At 51.8% G+C, this 13,271-nt stretch overlaps 1 protein-coding gene across 3 annotated transcripts in view; it reads left to right on the forward strand.

The window, feature by feature from the left end:
• The first annotated feature begins 1,076 nt into the window (after positions 1 to 1,076).
• The window catches only part of pcdh7b (protocadherin 7b), a 75,064-nt gene continuing 62,869 nt past the window's right edge, over positions 1,077 to 13,271 (forward strand). For 2 of the 3 annotated variants that reach the window (XM_061287680.1, XM_061287696.1), the window contains exon 1: positions 1,077 to 4,844. In XM_061287680.1, coding sequence (XP_061143664.1) covers positions 1,773 to 4,844 — 3,072 coding nt within the window. In that variant the 5' untranslated portion in view covers positions 1,077 to 1,772. The remainder of the gene's footprint in view (positions 4,845 to 13,271) is intronic. The other variant, XM_061287687.1, reaches the window with a different exon arrangement.

Here is a 13,271-nt window from a genome sequence, read left to right on the forward strand (position 1 = left end):
TCCAAGGCAACACGAGTTGACTGTTTTTTGGGGGGGGATTGATTAGACTGATTGATTTCCTGCAGGAGGCGACTGACGGCACGGCGGGGTTTCATTTATTTATTTATTTTCCCCCCCGCCACTCTATTGCTCGTAAATCATCCGGGATGTTTCTGAAGCGAACGCAACGGCATTGATCACTGGCCGATGCTTGGCGGACGCTTCATTAGGTACACCTGCATGCTGTAATAAGAAATGCCTCCTGCCTCGCTTTTGCAAGTTACTCAATGTCATACACCTAATGTTGACACTTAATAATTTCCCACAGACTAAAAAGTAAAAGTCAAAAGGCGGGAATTTTCGGAGATCCCGTCAACCCGGTCAGGGGTTTTGGTTCTCGTCTTCAAACTAGGAGGCTCCTGATGTTTTTAGGCTGAGGCCATTTTCAAACGTTGGCCAGACAAATCAAGTGCTGCCTCATCAAGGGAAAATATTTAAAAGAAAAAAAACCCCTCACAGGCTTATTATATGTTTTGAAATATTTGGCGTAATGGAGCTGAAACGTGTGACAACACTAGCCGGGACATGAATTGTTCCAAAATTAGCAACAATGGAGTTATAAGAAATATAAAAATAACACCAAGTCGTCTCATGCTTGCTGCTGTTCAAGCCCCTCGTGTTATTTTACGATCGGACGATAGAGGGCGCAAGTTAGTAAGGAACAAGCACTGCTGGAATCCAAGCACAATCCCGTTTGCTCTGCATCTCCTGTCCTCGCATCAGTTTTGCGCACAACGGGAATTTCAACTCACTTCAAGTCGCTACAGTGCCGCAAGTGGAGCGTCACCCTGAACACCCCACTGCCCCGACCCCCTCCTTGTACGCAGTCTAGTGCCTGTCCCGCCACTTGCCAGCGTCATAATTAAAAAGCCTCCACTTAAAGAAAAGAAAAAAAGAAATTAAATGCATCCAAGTATGTTCCGCTGCCCAGTGTAACAAAATCGCAACCCCCGAACCAGAACGCCTGGCCCAAGCGCGCGCCTGCTTACGTTACTGGAGAGGTGGGGGTGAGTTAGTGAGTGAGGTAGAGAGAGTGAGAGCGAGCGAGCGAGAAAGAGAGAATATCATTTGCGCGTCTCTCTCCGGGTGCTGCAGAGAGAGGCTGCAGCCGACACACGTCTGCAGGCAAGTGGACAGGTCCCTGCATTCGCTAAGGAATCCAATAAAAAACAAAAAACGGATCTATTTGGCCGCTTTTCTTTTTGTACCACTCCAGTCGTTTTTCTTTTTTTACGCGCGTGGAGCCGCGTCGCGCCAGGAAACACAACTAAGTGACTTGCAGGATGAGAGCAGCCTGAGCAAGGTGGTTGGGGTTTTTTTTGTCGCCCGTCCGTCCCCCCCCCCCCCTCCTTTTGCCTCCTTCTACACTTTTCACTGACTCGCGTGGACATATCGCGGCGCAGAGGAATACTGAGAGGAGCGATTCCGCGCAGAAGAACGTGAGTGACCATGCGAACAGCTTGCACTTACTGCTGGCGCTTTTTACGCGCGTGAAAATTCAGTGGTGCATCGAGGTTTTTTTTTTCTTTCTCCCCTTTCCTACAAGCACAGCTGAGGCGTCATTTAAATTCATAAAGACGGAGAGCGAGAGAGGGAGAGAGGGGAAACTTGCTGCCTTCCACTGCAGCAGGAGTGATGTAGAAGAAGTCGTTTGATTCCAACATCCAGTCGACTACAGTGATTTTTTATTTTTTTTTGGTGGTCATTTTGTCGGACACTTTGACAAGGGAGCAATGAGGACTACTGGCGCAGTGGACTATTTATACTACTGCATGATCATCCTGCAGTTTGTGCACCAGCCCGCCGCCAAGCAGGTGTTCCGCTACCGCCTGGCAGAGGAGGGACCGCCGGACGTGCGGGTGGGCAACGTGGCCGCCGACCTGGGCATCGTGGCGGGCTCCGGCGAGGTGACGTTCACGCTGGAGTCCGGCTCGGATTTTTTCAAGATCGACAACATCACGGGCGAGCTGGCCACCAACGAGAGACGGATCGACCGGGAGAAATTACAGCAGTGCCAGATGATTTTCGACGAGAACGAGTGCTTCATCGATTTCGAGGTGTCCGTCATCGGACCGGCCCAGAGCTGGGTTGACCTCTTTGAGGGAAAGGTCATCATCTCGGACATCAACGACAACACTCCTTCTTTCCCCTCGCCGGTGCTGACGCTGTCCGTGGAGGAGAACAGACCCATCGGAACCCTTTACCTGCTGCCCACGGCCACCGATCGGGATTTCGGCAGGAACGGGATCGAGAGGTACGAGCTCATTCAGGACGCCGGCGAGAGCTCCAGGCGCGCCTCGGGAGACCCGTACTCGGGGAAGAGGCGATTCGACGAGGGCGCCGGCAGGGGCGGCGGTGTTTTTGAGCTGCAAGTCGCCGACACCACTGACGGCGAGAAGCAGCCCCAGCTCATCATCAAAGGGGCGCTGGATCGGGAGCAGAGGGACTCCTACGAGCTGACGCTGCGGGTGAGGGACGGGGGCGATCCCCCGCGTTCCTCCCAGGCCATCCTGAGAGTGATGATCACCGACGTGAACGACAACAGCCCCCGCTTCGAGAAGAGCGTGTACGAGGCCGACTTGCTGGAGAACAGCTCCCCCGGCGCCCCCATCCTGCAGCTCAAGGCGGCCGACGCCGACGTGGGGGTCAACGGTCAAATCGAGTACGTGTTCGGGGCGGCCACCGAGTCCGTGCGGAGGCTGCTGAGGTTGGACGAGAGCACCGGCTGGCTGAGCGTGCTGCACCGCATCGACCGCGAAGAGGTGAGCCAGCTGAGGTTCACGGTGATGGCCCGCGACCGAGGCCAGCCGCCCAAAATGGACAAGGCCACCGTGGTGCTGAACATCAAGGACGAGAACGACAACGTTCCCGCCATCGAGATCCGCAAGATCGGACGCATTTTCCTCAAGGACGGCGTGGCCAACGTGGCCGAGGACGTGGTGGTGGACACGCCCATCGCCCTGGTGCAGGTGTCGGACCGCGACCAGGGCGAGAACGGCATCGTGACCTGCACGGTGGTGGGCGATGTGCCCTTCCAGCTCAAGCCGGCCAGCGAGATGGAAGGCGAGCAAAACAAAAAGAAGTACTTCCTCCACACCTCGGCGCTGCTGGACTACGAGGCCGTGCAGGAGTACAACGTGGTCATTGTGGCGGTGGACTCGGGCAGCCCCAGCCTGGCGAGTAACAACTCGCTGGTGGTCAAGGTGGCCGACACCAACGACAACTCCCCCGTCTTCGGCCTGAACGTGGTGGAGGTGTCGTTTTCGGAAAACAACGCCCCCGGCGAGCGGGTGACCACGGTGAGCGCCAGCGACGCCGACAGCGGCAAGAATGCCGAAATCAGCTATTCCCTGGACCCGTCCGTCAACGGGATTTTCTCCGTCGACGCAGACAGCGGCGACATCCGGGTCAACGCCATCTTGGACCGGGAGCAAAGCGAGCGCTACGAATTCAAGGTGATAGCGCGAGACAAGGGCGTCAACACCTTGCAAGGCTCGGCCACCGTGGTCGTCCTGGTGGCGGACAAAAATGACAACGAGCCCAAGTTCATGCAGGACGTCTTTACCTTCTACGTCAAGGAGAACCTCGAGCCGAACAGCCCGGTCGGCATGGTTACGGTCATCGATGCGGATAAAGGGCAGAACGCCGAGATGAGCCTGTACGTCGAGGAGGAGGAGGAGATCTTTTCCATCGAGAACGACACGGGCACCATTTTCTCCACACTGTCGTTCGACAGGGAGCAGAAGACCACGTACACGTTCCGCGTCAAGGCGGTGGACGGGGGCGACCCGCCCCGCTCGGCCACCGCCACCGTCTCTCTGTTCGTCATGGACGATAACGACAACGCGCCCGGCGTCACCTTCCCAATCAACAGCTCCTACACCCTCCTCCCGCCTTCCAGCAACATCCGAACGGTGGTGAGGACGGTCATCGCCACCGACAGCGACACGGGCATCAACGCCGACCTCAACTACAGCATCGTGGGCGGGAACCCCTTCCGTCTCTTTGAGATCGACGGCGGCACCGGCGTGATCTCGCTGGTGGCGAAGCTGGAGCAGAAGCACTACGGACTGCACCGCTTGGTGGTCCGGGTCAACGACAGCGGGCAGCCCTCCCAGAGCAGCATGGCGCTGGTCCACGTCTACGTCAACGAGACGCTTTCCAACTCCACCGTGGTGGAGGCGCAGGTGGCCAGGAGCTTGAGCACCTCCCTCAACACCAACATCGCCGGCGACCCCAACTACGACCTGAGCAAACAACGCCTGAGCATCGTCATCGGCGTGGTCTCGGGAATCGTGACGGTCATCCTCATCATCCTGGTGGTGGTCACGGCCCGCTACTGCCGCCCCAAGAACAAGAACGGCTACGAGGCCGGCAAGAAGGACCACGAGGACTTCTTCACGCCGCAGCCGCACGACAAGTCCAAGAAACCCAAGAAAGACAAGCGCAAGCAGAAGTCCAAGCAGCCGCTCTACAGCAGCATCGTCACGGTGGAAGCCTCCAAACCCAACGGCCAGCGCTACGACGGCGTCAACGAGAAGCTGTCGGACAGCCCCGGCATGGGCCGCTACCGCTCGGTCAACGGAGGCCCGGGTAGCCCGGATCTGGCCCGCCACTACAAATCCAGCTCGCCGCTGCCCACCGTCCAGCTGCACCCTCAGTCGCCCACCGCCGGCAAAAAGCACCAGGCGGTTCAGGACCTGCCCCCGGCCAACACCTTCGTCGGCACCGGAGATAACATTTCGCTGGGATCGGACCACTGCTCCGACTACAGCAGTCAGACCATCAACAAGTACAACAAACAGGTGAGGACACGCGTCTGCGTGTTCCGCTCGCTCTTCAACGTATTCTCTTTCCTCCTCTCGCTGTTTTGTGCGGCGTAATGCCTTCTGACAGGGCGAGTCTCAGTAGTCGTGTTGCCTTTAGCGTGCTAATGTGTGTCAAGTTAGCGGTATTGATCTGTTTTGGTTTGGAGTGCCATTCACATGCAATATTGAAAGGGGCCGTAATGGTTCCGATGAGCTCATTCCTTGTGACCACTCGAGGACCCAGCTTGAACTTTTTTTTTTTCACTCGCCGCTAATGTGTCGGGAGGACTGCAGACAGCTCGCGTAAGCCTTTGGTTAGGGGTTAATTCATCCCAGAGGGTGGGGGGGCGGGGCGAGGGGGGGTGTCGACTCGCCGCTTCTGACAAGGCGGCCTTTTCTTCTCGTAGAAAGCGAAGGCAGGTAAAAGAGCAAATATGCTTTGTTACCGTCCAACAAGAGGCAGAATCTGGTCATCGGGTCACGTCAACGTCCCGCCGCGTCTTCCGTTCCGCCCAGATTCCATTTGTACGTTTTCCTTTCCATCACCGTCCATGCTGTGTCTTACTTTATCTCTTTCCCGAACCTCTTTTCTTGTCTCCTCTGCCTTCCGGCGAGGCTTAACTCCCTTCTGTTTGCTTCCTCACAAAAAAAAAGGGAAAAAAATTCTTTTGGACCAGCATGAAAACAAGGAGGTACGACAAGAGAAAAAGAATCGGGTGATTTGCTGAGGTGCTTTGTTGGGCTTGATTAGGCAGAGAAATGAATTATTGATCCTTTTCTGCTGCTTTTACTTGACATCGAGTATATCTATTTTTCAGCCCTGTGCGGGGTATCCCTAATGCTCTGTGTGCGTATAAAAAAAGTATATATAATATACGCTTATATATATATATATATATATATATATATATATATATATATATATATATATATATTTTTTTTTTTTTCCATGTACCGTATTTTCCGGCCTATAAGGCGCACCGGACTATAAGGCGCACCTTCAATGAATGGCCCATTTTAAAACTTTATCCTTATATAAGGCGCACCGGACTATAAGGCGCACCATTAATGCATCATGTCAGATTTTTAATCCAAATCAAATCATTCTCCATTTTATCTTTTTTATTTCAACTTCAGACGGAAACAAATTACTTTATAATCATAAAATAATGATCCATAGTCTTTTTAAGTCATGATTCATAGTCTTCAGCGGGCCACTTATGATTGATTTCATGACACAATGCTTTGGGCCAGTTTAAATTTAGGAATTTGGTCCATATATAAGGCGCACTGGGCTATAAGGCGCACTGTTGGTTTTTGAGAAAAATTTTGGTTTTTAGGTGCGCCTTATAGGGCGGAAAATACGGTATATATATTTATATATATCTCCCCCTTCACCAGTAATTGTCATCTCAACACTCCCGGCGTGTCTATTTGGCCAGCAACTTCCCGGAGGATGTCGAGCGCTGTTGCTTTTGGATGTCTCTTGCATAATTAAAAGGGCACTCTATCCTCCGCATTGTATTGCGTGTCACTGTGCTCCACTTATATAATTATTTACCGCCTCGCTCGCTCTCTCTCTCTCTCCGCATTTGTCGCCACAGCGTCCCTAATAGCCACCGCCCGTATGATGGCAGGTTATCTTTGTATTTTACATTTCAGGTGAATTGTTTGAAGTGGCGAGGTCATGACTATTTGAAGTATGTATAGATCCATTTTGCAGTTGATGGCTTTTCCAGCCATCACTCCCCCCCCCCCCCACCGGCTTGTCATTGGGAAGAGATAGAAAGAGGCGCAAGAAAGACGCCCCTGTTAGAAGGTAGAGAGAAAGGCCCCTACTGTTCCGACAAAGGCCCTCGGGGAGGGAGACGGGGGAGGAGGTGGGGGAGGTGGTATAATACCAACCATTCACTGTAACCTCTTGGTATGGGGTTTCTTTTCTCTGTCCCCCTGGTCCTGCTGGTCTTTCCATAATTGTAGAGGCAACCTGGCCAAGTGGGTAACCAGGCAACCGTGCGGGTTTATCATCTCTTTTTAGCCTCCTCGTTCCAAAGCAAGCCTTCCGGACACTTCCCGCCACTCCGGATGATAAAATATTAACACGGCGTCTTCACACTTAGCCGCCTCCTCGTCTTCATTGTGTGTACCTTGCCGGACTTTTAACTTTACTATTCTTGGCGGAGCTTCTTTTTTTTTTTTCTCCGTTGTGAAAACAATGCAGGGCGATCCGAAATGTGGCGAGGGTTTTAAATCGCTTAAGCGTCAAATTATCAAAGGTCATCGGATTCGCTTTTATCGTGGCACCTCGCGAGGATCTCTTAATCCTCGGCAGTTTGTAATAGGCACACGCACGCACAAGCTATCACACAGACACACACACACACAGAAAAACAGACACACACAGACAGACAAACACATCGACACACGCAGGATTTCTCGCCTCAGGGCCAACGCGATGAGCCCGACTGGACTTTTAACCTTGCGGTCGGTCACTTTCCCAACGCTCGGTCGGGCCTTCCTTCCCTGCTGCGACATAAGCTCAACCATCTGAATTGCATTTGTAGCCATGTAAACATTCGCAGGAGGCCAAGATGGAAATGTGCGCCTTTGCCTGCGGTGGTCATCTGTGGTGGTCTACCAAACACGGCCCATTATGGATTTGCAAAAGTCTCCCTTTCTCAACAATGATCGTTAAAGAAAAAAGTGTAAACAGATGTCTCGTCTGCCATCTAGTGGCAGGGTGTTTAATTGCACCAAAAAACAAACGGATATTTTCCTTCTGAATGAATCAATTCCATGAGTTTGAATGTTGGTGCTATAAACTGTCAGACTAAGGCAAAAAATGCCGTTCACTCAGCTAACGGAAAGGCGGAGCTAATCACCACAAGCCACAACTGAGCAACGCGACGATGCTAACAGCAAGACCGCGTGTCGTCGTTATTCTGCTTGAACTGTATCCAGAGCCACTTGACAGCATACTGTGCATCTGTCTATAAAATAATAATAATAATAAATAAAAATAAATAAATAAAATGAGAGCGAGAGGGAATGGCACTCTCAGAGATTTTGAGAAAGCGCTGGCTAAAACCTTGACTTGGTTCCCATCCGATCGGTGGATGTGGAGACATTCCAGAGAGGCTCAAGTTTTTGCAAAAGAAAAACAATTAGTGACTTTTAAGATTCCCAGGCTGGCTCACAGGCTCAGCTGGGGCAGTCAGTCACTCATCAAGTCCAATTAGTTGCTAAACAAGAGATTCCACAGGAGCTCTCGAGTTTCATTCACCTCGCCGGCGTCGTGTCGGGTCTGTTAGGCTTAGTTCCGCCAACCGCTGGGCGGCAAAGGAAAAGAGGAGACAAGAAATTTTGTTTGGATTGGCCCATTTTTTGTCATCCTTGGCCCGCTGAAGCCAAATGGATCTATCAGCGATCAATTCAATCAATGCTTTGCCGTCGCGCTTGATACTGCGGGGCAGAACATCCAGATGACCAAACAAATGAAGTTCCAAAGTCAAGGCACTGCCATGTTAGAAAAATGCCTCTGCGTTTGCTTTGGAAAAATTGTAGCTGTTGCCTGCGGACCTTGAGCTTGACGGCCGTTTTTTGTTTTTCTCATGATGAAAAACAAAGCGTTGGCTTTCCTTTCAGCCTTCTTCCCCGCCTATGATAAATGCGCCGGCGAGCTCGAGACTCCTCTCGGAACGACGACGACAAAAAATTCCACTCGTGATTGAAGGAGCTGCTCGCTCTCTCGACACCTGTCAAGATAAGAACGATACCGAGAGAAGAGCTTTGAAACGGGAAGCCACTTCGGAGCGTGGGGGATGCCACCTCGGCGCCGACGCTCCTTTCAATTTGTCGCCATCAAACGTGGAATTTGATTTCCACGTCGCCGTCCATCCGGCGTATGGCACGCTTTGTTTATCCGCGGCCGTTGTTAGCCGGGAATTTGTACGGCAAATTGACTTTCGGGGTTTTTACCATGCGCTTACGCCCATCCAGGCCGTTTCCCGGCGCTGTCGTCCCGTATCGACTTCAGGAGTTCAAGCCGGCTGGATGGGAACATCACTTAAGCTGCGCCGCGTCTCCGACTCGGGGGAATTGTTGCCTGTCGACCCGGCGCGTTGCAACACGGATCAGACGTCGGGCTTGTTTGTGTGACTAATGGGCACCCGGCGCTTTTGTGTGTACCTCATCAAAATTGCAAAAAAAAAAAAAAAAACATGTCTGGCCGACTCGGGCCCGATTGTAGTCTGACTATTTTGTACAAAAAGGCCTCGGGCGGTCTGCTGTCTGAAAATGTCGCTCTTCTGGATTCTGTCAGTCGCTTGAGCGAACGTGGGAGGAGAGGTGAAGACGACGTCATTGTTCGCTTTTGGGGAAGGACGCTAGCGAGTTGGGTCGCGATTAGGCAAACTTTTGTCTTTCACGAATCAAACGCCGCCGTATGTTCGCTAAGTGACTTTGAACAGGAGGAAAACGTAATGCCGTGGGTATTGGCTGCGAAAAAAAAAACCCTGCAACCTTCACCCTGGGTTCAGGTTCACATTGATTTCCTTACAACTGTGACAGCACCTGTTCCTACGCAATAGCAGCCCCCGCCCGACTTTGACCTTCCTCCTTTGTAATGCAACAGATCTGAAATATTAACAATTCCTGAAATCCAGCCACTTTATGAGACACATTCATGTCTGGCTGGAGATAAATAGTGCATTCACAAGCTTTACATTTCCAGCGCCTTTCATGAACACACTTCGCATATTAGCTAAGCGGCAGAAAACCAACAGCCACGACAAGACCGCTTGTATCGCCCCCCCTCGCCCTTGGTTTTGGTCCCCCACCCCCCAAATGAAATTAGGTGTGTATGAAGCAGGAAGCGCCATCCATCAAAGCCTGGAGGCGGGCCCGAGCAGAAATATCCGCGCTAGGGCTGTACAGTACAGTGGGAGCGTATCGTGCGAGGGAACGGCGCCGTGCCCGTGCTGCCGCTCCATCATCCATCCCGCGACACGCCCGAGAGCCTTTTAATATCCTGCATGAATATGAGCAGGCAGGCGTGCGTGCGTCAGGTGTCTGCCCAAGAAACGCCGTTGGTCAGGTCTGAATGACTATCCGGGCCTGACGGACGCACAAGTAGGTAGTCGGAGGCGGGGCTTAAGTCTGCCAGAAGTGGAATAGGCCATTTTGCTGCTCCAAAATATGCCTCATAAATGCTAATTTGCGCTAGGACAAAAACAAGAAAAAAAAACCAGAACATGATACGAGTTGAAAAAGCTCAGGCTTGAATTGCTTTTGGCTGGTTCGTGTCCAATAAAAGAGATCCAAGTTTTAAAGCGAAAGTGGGCACAAAAAGTTGTCGAAAGGCTCAAAAAGGTCACGTGTATTCTTTTTGGCAAGCGGAAGCTTCTCTAATTCCGCCTCTCGTCAGACAAATGGATCGAATGACTCCAGGCGAGAAGTTTGGCTCCAGGCGTGGGATTTGCGGCATCTTGCCCACTAGTTTGGGATTTAGCTTTGATATCACCTTTTACTCTTTGCGCCATCTCAAGAGAGTCGCGCTCGCTCTCCCCGGCAACAAAGTCCTTAGCAACAAGCGGTAAATCAACCCGACCGCCGGGATGGAGCACGGCGGCCATTTTGGATGGGAAGAAAAGACAATTGTTGGTGGGCGGGTGGCCTGTTCTAATCCCGGCAGAAATATTGCTCTTCGACACGCTTCATTTAGCCTCGATTGGTCGTGTGCAACACTCGGTTGTAAATGAGTCTGGATGCGGCGGTGGGAACCGCCTTGTTTGTGGAAACCCAGACTGTTGTCGCGGGCAGGGTGGACGACGCCGTCCGTCAAATTAGCGCGCCTGGTGCGGGTCGCCGATGATAAGAATGAATCGAGTAGATTTGACTTTTTGTGCCAGGTACCGTTAAAAAATGGCCAACATAAACAGTTGCCATTCAAAATGCAGATGGATGGATGGATGGATGGATGGATGGATGGATGGATGGATGGATGGATGGATGGATGGATGGATGGATGGATGGATGGATGGATGGATGGATGGAAATAAACAGACAGGTAGATGTAAAGAAATAAAGGAATAAATAAATGAATTTAATCAATTAAATTCATTACATAAATTAAATAGGTCAAATAAATAAACAAACAAAAATGAAAAATAAACAAGCAATAGCAGTAGCAAGAGGCGGCGCCCTCCTGCTTTTGGGGCAAGTTTGACGGACGGCTAAGCGGCAGCCCGGGTGACATTTCACTGTGTATATTGGAGCTCCCCGGTCGCTCGGTCAGACGTTTGCCGTCATCGGGATTCCGCGGCAAATGTTTGAGCAGCTCCGATTGCTTTGGCCCCGCCGAGCCGATCGGCGGCTGATTGTTTGATGTCGGCGCAAATGTGCTTAACACGCAAATCTGGCCACCTCCCTCGGCTTCCCTTTTTTTTTTTTTTTTAGGCCTCAGATTTATGTATGTCAGGGCGTGCAGATTCCTTTGAATGAGCTTTTCTTAACTCCTCTCGTCGAGAATCGCGACACGACAATCGGAGCCCTTGTCGTTTATGTTTAAATTAAATCGTGAGCATTATCAGTGCCAACGTGGTTTTGTTGGAAGAAGCGGGGGGGGGGGGGGGGGGGGGATTCTGGCGATGGTCCTCAGTCGCATGCCCGTGTTTGCCCAGGAATCCTTAGTGGGCGATCCATTGTTACTATGGCAATCTAGCGCGACATATCCCCCACCCACCAATCCACCCACCGTTTACTTCTCCCATGGCAGTATGCCTGGATTTTCTTTTTGGGGGGTGAAGCAATTTAACAGCTCCCATCAATGCCCAAAGCATCGCTCAGAGACACCCCCCCCCCCCCCCCCCCCCCCCCCTCAGCACACTCTAACAAGTTGGCCTCGGCTTGGATGAGTCGCAGGAACACGGCGTTCCGCTCAAATCTTCTTATAAAGCCACCTGGGGAAGCGGGAACATTTCAAACGCCCAAGTCCCTCGACACTAAATTGGCGGCGCTCGTTCGGCCACGACGGGGGCTCATCTCGTCGCCGTCGAGAGTCCTAATTCACTACTCTCCCTTCTTTTAGACATCCGGCTCCACGAAATCAAATTAGACAATGAAGGAACATCAATGAGCGTGTCCACGGGATCCAGTCCGGATCGTTCGCTGGCATCCTTTGTCTGTTATGACAGAGGCGGCCGGTTACCGCCAAAGAGGAACTGATGTTTTCGTGAGGGCCTCTCGGACTATTTTTCCATCTGGCTTCGACATCTCTGAAAAGTCCTAAGCACCCCGCTGAAAATATCTTCAACAGCCGCCGAGGCGTGGAAACAGATAAGCGGCCAAAGACGTCTATACCGAATGAAAACAATGGCGAGAGCGTGGAAAAGGGCGAACTTGAGCCGAGAGGGCGGAACGTAAACAGGAAGTCGGCCATTTTGTTTTGAAAGTGCCGTGTTTTTTTTTTTTACAGGTACTAAATTCCATTAAAAGGAGGGCTGGAAAGTCAGTTAGAAATCATCTTTCCAACTCAAGGCCATCGTTCCAGCGTAGCTCAGCCATTTCTGAAAATTTCTGAGCGCCGCCTTTGAACGCATCATATTGAGCTTGATATGATTAAACTCGCATCGTGCATTAAGATGGCGGGTCAAGGCTGACCGTTGATGCGCTGCAAGTGATTCTTACTCTTCAGAAAAAACTGTAACCGATTTGATCAATGTGAAGTTGAATTGAAAGGCGTCAAAGATTTAAAAATAAAAAAAGGAAGGGCAGTAGCGGAAAGGAGAGACATTAAAAATCTGAAGCTGCAGCTAAAGATAGCCTGAAGCTTTTTTGTGGTCGACTCGACATATTTACACCACAATGCATGTCTTGGCCAATTAGCCGGGATAAATCCGCACTATTCGCAGGTGGGACCGGCGTCGGTCTTCCCCGAGCGAGATGATGAGGATACGAGGAAGCTAGCGGTGTGCGGGGAGGGGGTGTGGACCGACAACACACGACGCGGTAGAATCGCACGGCCATTTTTCACGGGGCCTTTTCAAAGAGTGCCGAACCCCGAGGAGCGGCCGCCCGCTTGCCAATTTTTCAAACTTGTCACTCCCTTTTCGTGTCTTGGCGTGCGCTGCCGCACAAAGGCGGCCCTCCTCCCTCCTCCCTCTTCCCGCCGCCTTTCTTGTTGTCATTGTGCTGATGCAAGGTAAACACCGTGTCGCCCGCCCCCTCCCCTTTCCCGTCGCCACAATGCATCAATCGCACCTTTATGTAGCAGTCACGGCGAGGCGCGTTGTTTCCGGCGGCGCCCGTGCTTTTTCGACAGCGCGTTTGAAGGATGCCCGGAAATACGACTCGTGTGAATAAAACGTCGACGGCTTTCGAAATCCAAGGACGCCGAGCTTCTACGCTTCATCACATTGAAGCCGA

This window comes from Syngnathus typhle, linkage group LG1, assembly GCF_033458585.1.
Source record: "Syngnathus typhle isolate RoL2023-S1 ecotype Sweden linkage group LG1, RoL_Styp_1.0, whole genome shotgun sequence".
Lineage (NCBI taxonomy): Eukaryota > Metazoa > Chordata > Actinopteri > Syngnathiformes > Syngnathidae > Syngnathus > Syngnathus typhle.